This window comes from Chaetodon trifascialis, chromosome 1 (assembly GCF_039877785.1).
Source record: "Chaetodon trifascialis isolate fChaTrf1 chromosome 1, fChaTrf1.hap1, whole genome shotgun sequence".
NCBI classification, from domain to species: Eukaryota; Metazoa; Chordata; class Actinopteri; order Chaetodontiformes; family Chaetodontidae; genus Chaetodon; species Chaetodon trifascialis.
In genome coordinates this window covers 19,600,351-19,617,948 of record NC_092056.1, presented here as the reverse complement: position 1 = coordinate 19,617,948, position 17,598 = coordinate 19,600,351, and the positions used below count along the sequence as shown (strand labels likewise).

At 40.9% G+C, this 17,598-nt stretch overlaps 1 protein-coding gene across 1 annotated transcript in view; it reads right to left on the bottom strand.

Moving 5' to 3' along the window:
- The window catches only part of ush2a (Usher syndrome 2A (autosomal recessive, mild)), a 192,936-nt gene that overhangs the window by 108,012 nt on the left and 67,326 nt on the right, over nucleotides 1–17,598 (bottom strand). Inside the window, exons 29-38 of the mRNA XM_070986267.1 lie at nucleotides 12,196–12,326; nucleotides 8,349–8,475; nucleotides 7,672–7,773; nucleotides 7,070–7,258; nucleotides 6,333–6,463; nucleotides 5,933–6,212; nucleotides 5,177–5,401; nucleotides 4,160–4,240; nucleotides 1,933–2,121; nucleotides 314–454 (exon numbers count right to left, since the gene is read on the bottom strand). Coding sequence (XP_070842368.1) covers nucleotides 314–454; nucleotides 1,933–2,121; nucleotides 4,160–4,240; nucleotides 5,177–5,401; nucleotides 5,933–6,212; nucleotides 6,333–6,463; nucleotides 7,070–7,258; nucleotides 7,672–7,773; nucleotides 8,349–8,475; nucleotides 12,196–12,326 — 1,596 coding nt within the window. The remainder of the gene's footprint in view (nucleotides 1–313; nucleotides 455–1,932; nucleotides 2,122–4,159; nucleotides 4,241–5,176; nucleotides 5,402–5,932; nucleotides 6,213–6,332; nucleotides 6,464–7,069; nucleotides 7,259–7,671; nucleotides 7,774–8,348; nucleotides 8,476–12,195; nucleotides 12,327–17,598) is intronic.

The following is a 17,598-nucleotide window of genomic DNA, read 5'->3' as shown; positions in this document are numbered from 1 at the left end:
CTTTAACATTTTGTTTTACCATATCCAGCCATTTTACTTCTTCTCCCTTCCCAACTGCTGTCTATTTCATTCTTACTTGTCCTTCTTTCCTGTCTCACCTTTCTTCTTCTCTCTTCTTAAGAGCAAAAAAATCTCCATCACTGAGGATGAGAGTGTCTGAGTGTGTTTAAAAGTGCGTCTGTGTGTGTCCTGATGCAGAAACAGTTCTAAATCAATGCTAGCGGTAAGGGATAGAGAAAGACAGGAGTTCTGTTCATGGGTGTAAGGATGTGCGTGTACACACTGTATGTGTGTTTGTGCTTTACAGCCTTACCTTCCTCCGGGGTTGTGAAGCTTGACCTCAAATCATTATCATCACCACCATCATTATGAAGACTCTCAGTGCAGCCAACAGGACCACAGGCACTTACGGTGACAATATATCGAGTGGACGGAATGAGACCCAGCAGCACACCTGGAGAGGAGCAGTGTATGAACATGTGAGAAAGAGGGTGCGGCGGGACTTCAAAAATACTAACTTTGGAAGATACTCACTTGATTTTGCTAACTGAGATTGCTGATATCATATTGGCCTCATCTGAGCCACAGAATGCATCTGTAGTGTCCATATGGGCATGTGAGTACTGTTTAAAAAATGTGAACCTATGCTCAAACACCCCTCTTTGCCACCCCTGCCTTACCTGCCTTACTGCCTTTTGCTGTCTCCTTTTCAAGTGAACCTGATGTTACTGAAGTATGTGTGATCATTCTTCAACAGTGCCATTGAAATGCTTTACTTGTCTCTGTGTGCTACTGTTGCTAAGCAAACTTACTGCATTTGGCAAACAACAAGAGTCTATTCTAATTGTAAAGCTTCAGTCGTCTCTCTCTGATGTTTTTTGTCCTAGCCGTCTCTGCCCTCTCCACTCCCCTCCGTATTTTCTAAGTCATTCTTTTACATCCCCTCTCGTGTCCTCCACCTCCTCCAACTCTCCTCACCCTCTGTGTCCACTCACCCTGGACTTCTCTCTTTCTTCCCTCTCTCTCTCTGTTACCCATGTCTTTTAATTCAATTAAGGGCCAGGGCCCCACTCCGCTGCCATTACACCCTCATTTGCTTTCTGTGTTTTTTAGCCGTTGGTGTAATTCTGCAGTCAGGTGTCGAGGCCATCATAAATTAACAAGAAGCCTTCTCAAGGTGGACTTAATGTGTGGCAAAGAGAGAGGGAGGGAACGGGCAGCAACGAGAGAGACACTGAGAAAGACGGAGACAGAAAGCTCATCTTCATATTTGCCTGGAGACATGGCAGAGTGGATGAGAGGAGGGACGAATAGCAGCAGCGGACGCAGACATCATCATCATCATAAAAGATGAAGTGAGGGAAGATCGAAAAGTGAGCAACAGAAAGAGAGAGAGAAAAAAGGAGCAATGCCAGGGTATGACATCATTGGGGTAGTCCTGAGTGTCTTGTTCCAAATGGAGACAGTCTCCTAAAGCTGGGGATTTGCCAAGGAGACATTAACAGGGTTGCCTAGGACAGTGTGTGTGTGTGTGTGTGTGTGTGTGTGTGTGTGTGTGTGTGTGTGTGTGTGTGTGTGAGTGTGTGTGTGTGTGTGTGCGTGTTTGTTAGAGAGATAGAAGTAAAGTGAGTGAAAACGGCTGTGTGAATCTGTTTTCACTAAGGGCTAAAATGCCCTTACAGGACTCACAAGAAGGTGGCAAGAAACCAAACAAAGTAAATTAAACAGGACAAGAGCCACAAGTTAAGTTAAATTCATCATAAAGTGTCCACATTTCAAATGATGTACGTTGTGGCGTTTGCCAGTGCCTGGCTCTTTCTGAGTGGAGCCCTCTACGAAGCTTCAAGGCTTGAATATCTCAACTGAAGGTATATAATACCAAATATACAAAAGTACTACATGTACAAATGTTTTAGACTATTAAACCTTTACCTGTGAAATTTCCATTAGCCATGTACACGGCCTCGATAGGTGGGACTTCTGGCCGGTCTCTATTGTAGGCCTTCAGCTCATACCTGTCAATCAGTCCTCTGATGTCACCAGTGGGTGGCAACCAGCTCACCTTGGCACTGAAGCCATTCAAGCTCTGCACTGTGGCAGGAGGTGGAACAGACCTCGGTACTAGAGAGAGAGAGAGAGAGAGAGAGAGAGAGAGAGAGAGAGAGAGAGAGAGAGAGAGAGAGAGAGAAAGACAATACTGTCAGACAAAGAGATTAACTACAAGTAGCTATAAATAAAAAAATAAATAAATACCACCACATACTAAAATTAAACTAAACAATACATGATAAAGGCAAAGAAACCAAAGAAAGAAAAATAAAAGAGAGAAATGAGGTCAGGAGAAGAAATGTCAAAAGAAAGATATCAAAATAAAGGAAAACAAAGGAAAATATAAATGAAAGAAAGCAAAACAACAGGTCGAGAGCACATGAGGTTAAAGATATAGCATCCCCCATCTCTCTGTGTTTTAATAGGCCCAGTAAATCATACCTCACCATTAGCATAAATAGTATTTATGAGAGTAGTAACTTTTTCAGCACTGATTTAATACAGCCAGCCATTCATTCTGGGCTATATTTCACAGCAATCAGCCTCCCTCCTTCTCTATAGCACTCCCCTTCTTTCTCTCTCTCTCTGACACCCTCAGTGGTTCAGGATGGTCCAGCTTCTTTCCATCCTCCCTCCTTCCTCTCTGTCTATCCAACTGCCTCACCACCACCTTTATTTTCTGTCTTCATCCATACTTGCATCCATCTTTGCACCTGCCCCCTCCCTCACTTATCCTGGCCTTGGCCCAAGAATCGACTGGCTGTGAGTGCAAACTCTTAAAATGGTAAAAATAAAATAAAATAAAATAAAATAAAATAAAATAAAATAAAATAAAATAACAACAACAACAATAATAATAATAAATTCAATTTTAAAAAAGGAGGCAAATTACAGGTATAGCCTTGCAGACCAAACATTTTGTGTGGAAAATAGCTTTAATAAATAGATTGCAAATTGTTTATTATTGTATACCAAATGTATGTTCTGTCTATCTTTCATTGCCTTAATCTCGCTCAGTCCAGTCTGCTGTGATTTTTGGTTTTGCACAGTACATTAAGTCAAATCAATGGAGCACCATCGGGGAGCTGCTTCATGCTCTATCTCCTGCGACCTTTTTGTTTTTCTTCTGTCAGTCATTAACTTCCTTTTCCCTTACAACTTTCTCACCTTCCTTCTCCACTTCAGCTATTTTTACATCTCGCCATTTTTAACTATCCTTTTCTTCCTCCTTTCATTACCCACTTACCTTCCATATTTCCTCATCTCCCCCTCCCTTTCCCTTCTTGCTGTCTATCCTTCTCTTTCATCCACTGTTCTTTTTTGACTCTTTCTACCTCCTCCCTCCTCTCCTCACAGTCCTTGTCCTCCATCCGCCTCTTTTCCTCCAGTTCTTAATGTTTTTAGCACTTCCTCCCTCATCTCCTTCATTCCTCTCTCTGGTCCTAGCGTGGTATACTGAGACCTGCCAGTGTATCGTTCACCACTAACGAGCAGCTTTATATTACACAAGGGACCACACGGGCCATTCTGGGTTAACAGCCTTTTACTGAGATGCCCTTTATAGAGGCCGTATCAATCTCTCATACCATCAGGCACATGTAATATCACTGGCTTTGGATAAGCTTCACATACAGCACAACATTGTAGAGGTTTTACATGCAAAATCTCTTAAGAACAAAAATAAACACTGCAGAACAAAGTCAACCAGAGGGAATATTTACTCCTTGTCCAATGTGCCAAAATGCATCTTAGTAAAAGCTGTTTCAGTCAATCAGGGGGAAATCACACATTTAGTTAGCGACTTTGTATGTGAAATGCTAATTCCAAGACCGATTACACAGCATGCTAACACCTTAGGCTGGAATACTTCAGGGCCTCATACCTCTCTCATACTATTAGAGTTTATAAGAGAGATGTTTGAAAATAACAGCGATACTGTAGCAGATACTGTGTACAATGTGTACTATGCTTGTATACTGAGAGAGGAGACTCAGGTAATTGTGAGTGTGACTGTTATGATATCCTCATCATGTCTGGCTGTGAACACATTGGTCTGATAATACACAGAAACACACACCAACTTCTGCCAGAGAGACAAGAGAAGTTTCACCTGTGCTTCGGCTGCGTCCTCTCTGCCAAGGTCCAGCTGCCCAACCTCCTGCACCCAGGGCCACAAACCTGTACAGGTACTCTTGAAAGGTGTGTGTTGGTGTTGTTGCACATAGGAGGAGGGGGTTGGGATGCACATGGGACGGGGAGACATATATTTCTTACATTAAGAATAAATGTGTTTGAAAAATATGCACAAACAGATACATCACATCTTCTCTGTATCACCTAAAATTAATATCACGATTAATTAGTCATGATTAATAATATCTTATTAAAAACATGTGTGCACGAGATTCTCGATTCCCACAGTGTTGCTCTTATTAATGACAGAAGCCAAAGTGTGCACAAGACTGACGTGACATTTTTTTTGCTTACCAGCTCTTTGTCATCTACAAAAGCCCCCCCAGTTACTTTTCTCCTTCTCTTATATCCCTTACAATTACAATGTGGACTTGATTTACGAAAGACCCCACAGAGCAAACTCTGAAGAGTGAAATTCATTGGTTCTCCTGGATGGTTGGCTTAAAGTCGTCTCTATGTCAGACAAACAGTGTGGGAGCATAGTAATGTTAGCAATTTAAGCTTAAATCAGTGCACACCTTATCAACAGTTGTGTACAAACTTATCTGAAAAGAGAAAGACCTGGACTTGTGGCACAACCCTCTCAATCTGAAGAACTGGGGTGGTGCATGAGGAGCCCCCCGATCAGAATCTTTCCTCCTGATAAGTACTGTACTTTTATAATTCTTATTTGTCATGGCCCTTTAGTAATAAGCCTGATTGCTGATTGCAAAGTGACTTGGGTGCATCTTTGATAAAATGCCGTTCATTAACTGGCTGACAGGAGTATTAATGCCATGTTCTTTGCATTGTTTCTGTGATGTCTGATTGAGGTCTATCACTGACATGTTGTGTTTCCAGTTTTAACAGTGTGCCAGAGTTCTACATGTCCCTTTTAGGTGAGCGCTGTCACTGAGCCAGTGTAGTTTTGTATATGTATAATGTGCATTGTTACCAGTGAAAGGCTGTAGACTGTAATCCGTGGCTTGTGTCCTCCTCCCACTATACACCAACACTGAATCGTTTCCTCTGCAGTTGTACCGGCTTTCACTGGTGGGACAGCCGTCTAAGTAGACTCTAACAGAACGGCGGGAAGCAGCAAAGAGATTAACACTTTGACTGACAGGAGGGTTTGTTTCATCACTTCGTATGGTAAAACCCCTTATGCAACCTCCAAGGCCTGTGAATGACAAAAGGAGAAGAGAACGAGCAGGAGAGGAAAAGAAGAGGGAACAGGGAAGACAGGGGAGGAGAATGTGAGAAGAGTACATCTGTCAGAAAACTTGAGTTGAGTGAATTTGCCATGCCTTGAGACTTAAGTTGAATAAGATAATGCAAGAAAATTACAGTATCATTATGAGTACTGGGTGGTTTATCTAATGCTGCCCTGGCCCGAAAGAGGCAAGTTACAGCTGAAGAAAATATGACCTGCAGCTACCTATACATATATTACTTGTTTAACTCTTCAGTAGAAAACCAGAAACAAGGAGCCCACAAACGTGTAGAGTGACATGTTTGACCAGCTGCATAAAACTGTACTGAATGAGGCAGAGGACAGTTTAGCTGCACAGTTTGTGTGAAATGCACCAGCCACAACCCAATGCAAGACTTCTTGGTCAAAAAGCTGCCATTTTGATCGTGTGAATTGACGTAATACAATTTCAGCGCTTATACATATACTATATTATAGATATACATACGTATATCTCACCATGTTTATGACTTCGGCTGTCCAGAGCAGGATGGAATAGCTCTGTGGGCACACCCCCTAAGTATAGTGGCGAATCAACTCTCAGCCTCAATGCTCCTCCGACTCCCCTCGTCTCCTCTGCCCAGTCGTTGACTGCAGCAAAGATGAGAGGGCCTCGTTTTGCCAATGAAAGCTGTTTCCACTCTCCATCGCAGTAGCTAAGTCCCACCCACATGCTGAGTTCAGTCACGTGACCTTCGGACGCAACAGCGAAGGACAGGAGACCGGCTTCCAGCTCCACCTAAAAATACACACCAAAAACAAAATACTTCAAGTTAGTGCTTTGTGGTGTATTTCAGAAGTTTTATTTGAGGAATTTCAGCCTTTAAAAAACAATTTTGAATGTGTCTGTGCTCCTTACCAGCATGTAGTCTTCAGTTTGTGTGTTGTATGTAAAGAGCAGAAGTGCATTGAGCTGGTCTGTTCTGAAATCCATAGAAATGTCAAAGTCCTGTCCTCCACTGAATATATCTCTGTCCATCTCCAAGTAACCTGAAACAAGGAGGAAGGAAGTACCAACAACAAGCTATTTCAATACAAAGCTAATGGCTCAGTAAAAAGGGAAGCTTCTTTCACCGTACTAAGAATGTGTAAAGATGGTCTGTACTTTTTTTTTTTTCAAGATAGAAAAGTTGAGTTACACTTGTATTATTTGACATGTTTAAGGTTAAAGTTTAGTCATTTATTCCAAAGTGACAGACACATAAAAGATCAGAGTAGGCCCCTTCCAAGCAATAATGGAGGACATGTGCACTGATGAACCTGATCTTTCACACAGAGACCAATTAACTTATCATCATCATATTTATAAACATGAAACAACAACCTCATTATCACAAACATCAGCAGCAAGCATCTTATTAGGATGTACAGTGTTGCCAGTGTATTAGGAACGTTAAACGTTCACTTGAAGTTGTATCTGAACACAACATGCTCATGAAAACAGACACTCTCTGTGCTAATACCCTGTTGCATATTTTTGTGTTATATTAATGGGCATACATCTTTGTAGTATGTAGTAATGTCAGTATTCATTGTATATTAATGAGAAAATCATTAAAACATTTCTATTATCACACACAATCTTTAAGATCTTACCATGACCCAGAAAATGGGCTCCATCCACAGTGTGAACAGGGCATCCCTCCCAGCTTTCATACACTGCCACTTTCTCTGTGGCTGTTGCCCAGTCCAGAGATTTCCATTCCTCTGAGGGGCTGTCAGTCATCTTGAAACTCACATCTCTGAGGCAACCAGAGAAACCCTGTCGTACTAGCTGGGCATCACCTGTTGAGACAGACAAGAACAAATGTCACAAATTAAAAGGTTTTCACACAATGCTGCCAAACGGCCTGATCATACTGAGTTTACCTTAAAATTCTGAGTCCAAGTTGTCAGTGGCAATTGCTACCCGGTGCTAATCAATTACACAGTATCAGTGTTTTAATATGAGACTGATGACAATGAATGAAGGCAGTAATTTGGTCTGTTTGATGTGAGGCTGGACCTCAACCAGGACTTTAAAGTTTTTATATTTATATAAGAGAACTTTGGCAACATATCATTTCCTCTTTTGAGAATAAATAAAAATTAAAAAGCCAAGCCACGTTCAGACCGCCTGAAATGTGTCAAATCTATTTACATTTTAAAAAAGATTAATAATTACACATAATGTTTAAAAGGGGTAATGATGGACTCACCTGAATCCTGTCTAAGCAAAATAAAGTCTTCAGGCAGTCCTCCAGCGAACAACCCCGTGTTTTCACCAATAATGGTGCTGCCACTGGACGCTGACGCACTTCCTGAGGATGTTGGAGGCAGGGTGGTGTTACATGAAAATGTGGCGTGGAATTAAGAGTGAGTAAGAGTAAATATGAAAACCGAGCATTTGAGGAACAAAAAGGGATGGGACACAGAAAGGGGGTTTAGGCAAGCAAACACAAACACAAACACACACACACACACACACACACACACACACACACACACACACACACACACACACACACACACACTCGCTCACTCGCTCACTCACAGATTTTAGAGAAGGGTTATGCTTATGTAGTTTCTGTCCAGATTTACAAAGAAATAAAGAAAATTAATAGCATATTTGAGAACAACTGAGCAACACTTGTGTGTTTCTGTGAGTGTGAAGCAGTATTTTTCTCATCAGACATAGAGTGACTGGGATTAACCTGACTAATACCTCCATGCAGAGCTGGGAGATTTACACACATAGCAAAACCCATCCACGCACATACATGTCCATCTCACTCTCACATGTATAGATGAGCATAAATACACTCGCACTTACACTCACACACCCACACACCGAGCAGATACACACAGTGTTCAGTATGAATATGAGACGTGTTACCTCTGTATTGATCGTTTACAACGATTGTTCCCACGGCCCCTCGCCTTGTTGCTACGATGCTGTGCCATTGCCCATCATTGTAGCGGCGACCTCCATCACCCTGTACGCTCACAGCCACCACTGAGCCCTACACACACACACAAACACATGCACACATAAACAAATACAGGAGAACACTGAAACACATATACATTAATGGTGTTGTGAAGACATCCAGCAGACTTACTGGTACTAGTTTTCCTTATTCTTGCCGCTATGTGTCTTACAGTAACAGCTGAAGTAAATCCATGACCTCTTGCTCAAAAGAGACCACTTTTCAAAATCACAGTGCAATCAAACATGCTTACTTTGTAACATTTTAAATTATCGCTTCTTTATCCCTCTGTTGTGCGAGCGAGGATACACATTAAGGATCGATGATACACATCATACCCATACTGCCCTCAAAAGGACACGAACATGCACATATAATCATCAAAGTGTTGTTACGGGGCTTTTTGCTACCTATTAAGTATGACATCATTGTTGTGATCAGCTTTTAGCAAGTAGGCAAAGAATAATGTAGTAAAACAAGAGTAACAGGTACGTGCGCACTCACACAAACAACATACTGTATATCCACACATAGACAGGCACATAGTGATGTAGATTTAATGATGAGATCAATAAATGTATGAATGCCAGAGTATATCAGCATCTGACGTCTTTACTATCATTGCTAGACAGCTCTACTTAACAAGACAATGTGGAAGGAGTCTCTCCACCTCTCTCTCTCTCTCTCTCTCTCTCTCTCTCTCTCTCTCTCTCTCTCTCTCTCTCTCTCTCTCTCTCTCTCTCTCTCTCTCTCTCTCTCTCTCTCTCTCTCTCTCTCTCTCTCTCTCTCTCTCTCTCTCTCTCTCTCTCTCTCTCTCTCGTACACATACACACACCCCTTGCCTGAGAGATACTGGCAGTGGAAGCAACTAACATTCAACTCTATCAGAAACTACTACTGAGTTGCCCTTAGAACATAGGAAGGAGAGCTGAAACCTTGTTTTACTGAAGACCCACTGATGATGCAGACAGTCCCTGTAGCCTGCACTTCAGTAGAACAGCACTGGACTCAGGTGTGTGCCCACTGTTGTGTGGGAATGCTCAAATGCCTGCATGCGTGTGTTTAAGATGTGTTTGTCTGAGGTGTTGTCTTCCACATGTTTTCTGTTTTCCATTCTTGTCATGTTAGGATACATATTTCAATTTTAGCCCATTTGAAATCTTTGTTATCATGATGTTGACCTTGTGTCCGTACAAAATTTTTCAACGGCTACCTTTTCAATAATTTCAGATACATCTATATGAAATGGTAAAGAGAGAGATCATCTCAAAAGTCTGACGGTCATTTGTCATCACCTGACGTGAAATACGGAGGACCTCAGGGCTCTGGTCATGGCCTTTTGCTTATCTTTCCCTTTATATGTATGTATGTATGTAATTATGAAATGAACTGCTATACTGATGATACTCAGGTGTACATATGTGCCTGTAAAGGCAGATGACCATTCCCATGTTATTAAATTAAGATCCCTTCTTGTCTGCTGTGAAAACCTGGATGTCATGCAATTTCCTGATCCTAAATTCAGCGTCATTGGTCACCTTTGACAGCCAAGACTCATCATGTAACATTTGATATTACTGTGTCCTTTGATCCAAACAACACAACATTGATAAAATTAGGCCTTTCCCCTCCATGGCTGACGCAGAGCCCCTAATTCCTGCCCTTGTTTCATTGAGACTTGATCATTTTAACTTTTGGTTGTTTGGTTGGTTGGTCTACCGCATGCTACTACTTAAAGTCTTCAAAAGTTCAGAGTGTTACAACTACAGTCTGAACTAAAAGCAGGCAATTTGACTGATGAATATTACACCAATTTTAGCTACTCTTCATTGGTTTCCTGTCCATGTCAGATCAGATAACAAGCCTTGCCCCTTCATACCTGTCTGATCTAAGAGAGTTTCACATATAGTAATTTTATTTACATGGTTCTTTATTTTACAAGGGGCAGGCTTGGCAGTGTTGGCCACATCAAACAGGCTACTTTAACATTTGATCTGGAATTAGTAATGATAAGCATATTCCCACGATTAGGACTGGGGATAATGTTACGACCGCAAAGCCAGCTACTCGCCTGGCTAATGAAGTGTTTCCACTATTTCCCGCCAATATTTCTCTTTCTTCACTCGATCATGGTACTCTTTTGAGGAAATGTTAAATAAACAGGGGTATTGTTGCCACAGCACAACAGCTCATCTTTTCATTGTTCCACCTGACAGCAGCAACCTCAGCATCCTTCCTCCTCTTCGCCATGTTTACCTGACTGCACCAGATTGGTCAACATTCAGGAACACATCAGATGTCACAGTAGATGTGTCAAGATAAAAGAAATCTGTCATGCTAGTCTTTTTTTTATCAGGGTGTCATGGGGTGTACCAGACGCTGCATGACAGGTTCTTTAGCATGTCACACCACATGGGTATAGACGCCCCATTGTTGTTCACAATCGGCCATGATGCTGGTACTTGGTTGGCCACGACAAAATCATCTCAAAATCAGGCTAGATTTTTGTACGTATTCATGTGTGTGTGTGTGTGTGTGTGTGTGTGTGTGTGTGTGTGTGTGTGTGTGTGTGTGTGTGTGTGTATGCGTGTGTGTGTGTGTGTGTGTGTGTGTTAAATAGTTTGTTTCCTGTCATGACAGGATGATAACTCCAATGCTTTGGCTTATCTCTTCTACAAGTGAAATGGAATGTTTTTGAGTGTTCATGTACTTCAATGTACTTTGAGTGTGTGTGTGTGGGTGTGCGTGTGTGGCAGCTCACATGTGCACATATTTATGAGCATATCACTTTCCTGTGTCATGCTAAATTACTCCCCCTGCACTAGTAATCCCATTAGGATAGCTCAACAGGCTAATAGGGGGAAGTAATGGGCCCAGCTATATGTATCTAGGGGAGCACTAATAAGCCGTGACACTACTCCCACTGTTAATTACCCCAAACTAACCTAAACAAAGGAATCAACCCAGTTGGAGAAGACGCACATACAAGCCATTGCATTTCCAGCAGTACACACAATCACAGACACACATTAAGATTGCAAGTAAACAAGGATCTATTCAGTGACACACACACCTCTGCACACACAGATTCATTCAACGGTTTCATTTTGATGAAGTCTTTTTGATAAGTACTGGAAAGTGATAGCGATGAGGAAGGAAAGTGTATGTGTGTGTGTGTGTGTGTGTTTGAGTGTGTAATTAGTTGGTGGCCTCATAGAAGTATGTGTAATCATCTCCCATCATCACTTTCATCATCGAAGTCGTTGACTCTTTAACCCCACTACATGTGTCTGTATGGATGGATAAGGCAAGCAGGGCTGTGTATGTATGCGTCTGTGTGTGTGTGTGTGTGTGTGTGTGTGTGTGTGTGTGTGTGTGTGTGTGTGTGTGTGTGTGCAAGGGTGCAAAGCTTAATTAGCTTGCAATTGGTATTCACGCGTGGTGACTGCAGGGAATGAGTTAATTGCAGTCCAATTCAAACGTTGACACACTTTCAAAGTTTTTTCCCCTCTCCCTGTCTCCCTGACAGAAACCAATGAGGGGCTACAGATCACATTTATTAGATGAGAGCAAGTGAGAGAGAAAAAGAGAGGGGGGGGGACAGAGAACTAGGTGGAGAAGGAAAATAAGAAAAAGACAGGTGGGGGGGAAAAATAGGTAAAGTGAGCAGAATTAAACAATAATGTGAGAGATGAAAACAACTGAGGGAATGTTGAAGGAAAAAGAAAGAAACAAAAAAAAAACTGTACATACCTGTGGGTCAAACAAAAAGTAAGGGCGTCCATTTTTGATCTGAATAGCGAAGAACTCTTCCTGATTTCCTGGGGAGAAGGCACAGAGCAGCAGGCCATCTGGAGATCGAGTCTTGAAGCTCAACTCAACACCTGATACACAGTAAAATCAAGAACAAGTGTGTGTGGACAGAGAGAGAGAGAGAGAGAGAGAGAGAGAGAGAGAGAGAGAGAGAGAGAGAGAGAGTAAAAGATTTAATTATATTTAATTTCTTCACAGGAATAAATTTTACATGGGCTAAGCAATACTTTCAATACATCAAGACATGTTAAATTCTATATACAATATAATGAAACTGGGGAACCACATAATATGTCCCTCTTAAGACTTCGAACAGCACTAAACCCCTTTAAACTCTGCTGGACCCTGTGGCGGGTTAGTTGTGGGTGCACCTCAATAAGGAACCTGTAGTGTCCCAGTGTTAAACTGACCATTTAGATTGCATTTAGCCTCTAACCTAAAAAGAGGGTCTTTAATTTTCTCATTACTTTCAGTGCAATAATATACGTACACTTCTTCTCTCTCTCTTCCTGAATTAATGCTTGTTCAAATCCATAAGACGTGCAAGGTAAATCCAATAAACACCACTTGCACAACACTTTTGTACATAGGTCTGAACCCTCATTCATACCATAACATAACCCCTTTGTAAGGCGTATTGCTGTCTTCACAGGCTGTCCCAAATAAGAGACAGCCTGTATATAAAACCACCAACTAGAAAGACAACAGATTTCTGGAATTGGAGGTATTCTAATTTGAAAAGGACAGTAACTGATCAAAAAGTTACATCTACTGTGTCAGTCCAACAAAACTGTCACACCTCAGTTGTAAATGGTGGAGTGCCTCATTTGTTAGCACATACTGTCAATCAAAGATTCAGCAATGTGGGAAACTTGTGGGTTCTTAGACCAGCAAGACCTCTAACACACACACACACACACACACACACACACACACACACACACACACACACACACACACACACACACACACACACACACACACACACACACACACACAGAGCACAGAATTCATCCAGAGTGCTGTCTTGTCATGTTACTATAGATCAGAGATTGGATCTTAATCCACTACTAGATCCACATAGCGACACAGAGGATGTGATTTTATGTGTGTGTCTGAGCACGCGTGCGTATCCTCAGCTCTGTCAGTCTCTGAAGGGAACAGAAGTGTGGGAAGATCTGAGGACTTGAATGGAGGCAGTCCAGAGTTCATCAAAAGCCGGTGTTAGCAAAATAATTAGTGTGTGAATTCACTTAACGTAGAGAGAAGTCAAACAGTTACATGCAAGCTCAAGATGAATGCAGATTTCAAAGCTCCTAGTTTTTGCACCATTTTGAATGAAAAATACATGTTCTGTATTGTTTCGTTGGATCTATTTGTCAGTGGATACACTGTTGTGATGAAGATGTTGATATATAGCAAAATATGGCGACTTGCACTTGTCAAGTCAATTTAAGCAATCTTGTCTCCATAGCCCAAAATCTAAAATTGATCTCAGATAGCTTCGCAATTTGTACAGCAGTTTGTGTATTGGTCAGAGGTAACAGGTAACAGGAAGCAGCAACAGCTCCTCCCTAATTCAGTATATGCATGATGGTGCCAATTTGCCAAAATGTAAACAAGTATGAGCATAAAAAACGGGGCTCAGAAAAGAGTGATGGTACCTACCGAGCACTACAACAGTACAGTTGATGAGTTCTAGCTCTCCTGATGGTTTTAATTTTTCTCTCTCACTGGCCCTAATATATGTTGGCGTCAGCATGTTTCCATCTATCGGATTAGCAAAAACATTCTTGACATCCTCTATATTCACACTAAAGTCAAATTTAACTGAGCTGATAAGAAAGAAGAAGGACTCAAGAGATCCACTTCAAAATATTAGGACGTCACTCTGTAAGGGATTTAAATTACAGGAGGACTGGGAGTTTGTGGCAGTAATCATTACTGTGGTGGGAGGAAAATGGTTCTCATACTGTATGAGCTCTGGATGGGGTTCAAATCACTGACCAGCGCTGCTAATGTTAAAACCACCCAACCACCATTGGAGAATGGGGCATTCTTTTTACTTCTGCCAAAAATCTTTTTTTTTTTTCTCATCTATGAAGATGCAGCTCGCAAGTTATCACGTTTGTCATTTCTGTTCAGTCCAGTTGTTCAGAAGATAAACCGGGCAAACGACAGATGGAACGAGAGGAAAGATTTGTTGCGCTTCTTGTTCTGACTGTCTCATTTTGGCAGTGCCCAGATTCACAAAATCAATAGTTTTACCTTGGTTAATGATTTACAAACAAGTCTACATGGAAATGAATGGAGAATAACTGTGGTGATACTATACAGCTAAGACAAAGATGTTCTTTACATCGGACTTGCACTCTGTACATCAAGCAGGCATCTGTCATTTACATTCACGACCTTGTCAGCACAGAGATGAGTGGAGTCATGACAGACACCTGACATTACATTATCCACCTTTAACCTTCTCTGTGTCACACTTTCCTGATCTCTCATGCTTTCCTTTCTTTCTTCCCTTTGCTTTTAACCTTCCTCTCCTTTTTCTTGACCTTTTCATTCTCCTGTTCTCCACCTATTGCCTCATCTGAATGTGTTTTATCCCCTTGCATCTTCAATTTTCTTTTTACCTCCTTCACTCCCAGCTCCGTGCCTTCATACATATCCTACTTTCTTCCCAGTTTTAGGGAGGAAGCAACATAACTATCGTTCCTGTCACATGAGCACAGGTGTTCATATACATTTTATACAGTACAAAATAGCTGTGTGCAATGGTCAGACACATTAAATAATGAACGGCGATGCATCATATGTTCATATGAAATCCTGAACTTTGGCATTTATTGAGCTTTTCTCCACTGTCTTCAGATGGACCCAGCGCTCATGAATGTGTGTCTCCTCATGTCATGCTGTGTTTATAAGGGAACCACTTTGGATGAATTATTCAAGAGCTCCAATCCAAGCCCCACAGTTGGCAAACAGTAGTTTGGTGGTGTTAAGGATAGCTAAAAGAGTTCTTTGACTTTATTTGTAGCGGCAGAGAGGTCAATTTGAGTATTAAAATATCTTTATACATACATGTTAATCTTTGAAAGAACTGAGCATTTTGTATACAAAATATGTTGTTATAATAACTTCTAGAAGAAATGCATGTACGATAAGAATACACAACTGCTGGCGGTTGCGTATATTGTACAGTATGTTTGTGAGAGTCTGTTGCGATAGGGAGAGACAAACTGTCAACACATGCTTGGCCAAGGTGTTTGGTCCAAATGCACAGCATCTAAGTGACACTGCTCACGCTCAGCATTACTTCCTTCAGATTTCCCCACAGGACTTGTGCTACTTCACACTGACAACCACTTTGGAGCCATCAACAGACAAACCTGAGCACACATCGTGACAGGTGCCTCTGTTGCACATACAGAGTACATGCAAGCACACACGCATGCAATCACACAAACACAAAATACCAGCATGCACCTTGTGCACCTGAGAGAACACGCCACAGAAATATACATGCTCAACACACTTCTTTCAAAATGTCATTTAATTGTCTTCCCCACAGTAATTCATTTAACCACTGGCATAATATTTTCCAAATTAAAAAAGCACAAATTCTGGGGGTTAATTATTAAAGATTCACTTTTTATTGCTTGTGAAAAAAGTGCAAATTCAGTTAACAAGTCTGGAGCCTTGCTAGTGGACTACATCTCAGGCAACATGTTCACTGCACCCTACAATGCAAAAAGTTTTTTCATTAGTGATATCTCACATTATGTATTGTAAAGAAATCATTCTATCACCTACAAGTACATAAAACCAATTACAGTATGCTCACACTATCACCTCCAAAGTTGTTAAGAGACTAAATTATATTGTTCCAACTGGGTCTTTTGTAATTTAAAAATGATTAAGGACTGTTAAACTGAGTTTATTGTTCACACTTAATGTCCTGTTCCTCCCTCTCTCTGTGCCAAAGAATTTATGTCATATTCCACAATATGTAACATTAACATGCAGCCATATTCAGCCATTTACAGCTTTAGGTATAGTCCTATTTATTAGGTAGCATTGTTTCATGTGATTTTGTATTGTTTCTCCTCTCTCTGTCTCAGTAAACAGTGGAGGTTGTGTGCAATCATCTACACAACATAACCTGAATAACTCCAGTCATGTTAGCTCTGTGCTGGCATTAATCAGAGCCTGGCGTATTAATGAGAGCGCGGCAGCTAGCTAATTACACTCATAGATTCTGCAGCAGCCCATTAAATATACAAATGACAGAATTAAAGAGCCCAGCCTCTTCTGATTAATCTTTAAATGGGGAAAAACTAATGATGTCTGTGCAAACTTTCCCTTCACACATTTCTCCCCCTCTCCTCTCAACGTCAATGCCTGGCAATCAATCATATTAATTAAGGAAAAATAATTTGTATCATTTAACATTTCCCTCTTTCCTGCTCAGTACATTGCTGCAGCACCACTGCAGCAACGTACTGTATCAGATGTGTCTGGAAATGATCCAAGTCTATTTGTTCCTGCATTCATTTTTTCTTCTTTTTTTACAAACTGTATTTGTGATGTTTCATCTCTCTTCATTTGCTGTGGGTTGTAGAAATATATCTGGATTAGTGAAAATCTGAGCAGGCCATCATCCTCGTCCAATCAGCCCATTTCAGGCGCAAATACTGAAGAATAACAGATGAGGAGAGAGGACAACATAATCTTTTTTGAACCAGTATCAATTTAAATAATATCGTATTTCACTCTTAACTGAGACCTTAATTCAAAGATGAACAAGGAGAGTAGGAAGTTACATTGTAGAGCTTTACATACAGAGGCATTACAGATAAGATGAATGGACTAACATGCATTTATGGAAACAGGCACTTACAGGGTTTTCATAATCACAGCGTGATTGCATATGGTTATAATCCTATTTTATCTTAAGTAAGATTCAGTGTGGTAAATATTGACCTCAAGTACCCTAAATTCATTCAGCATTAAGAAGCACCGTTAATCACAAATGACCAGACTTATCATTTATGGAAACATCCACTTCTATAACAATAATTGCACATGGAAAACAACCTATTTAGCCAAAAATAATTTAAGTAAAGCGGCCATAAAATTACAGGTGAAAGGGCAAATATGTCATTTTGCATGGTGCATCTCAATCTTAATTAGTCTAAGACCACACAAAATGTGGGCCGGCTCAAAGACGTGCCCTTAAGTCACGTTTAGGAAACGAGAAAGCCTGCAGTAAGAACTTTAATGAACAATTTATGGAAACAACAAATTATTAATATTCCTAGAATGATGCATAATGTT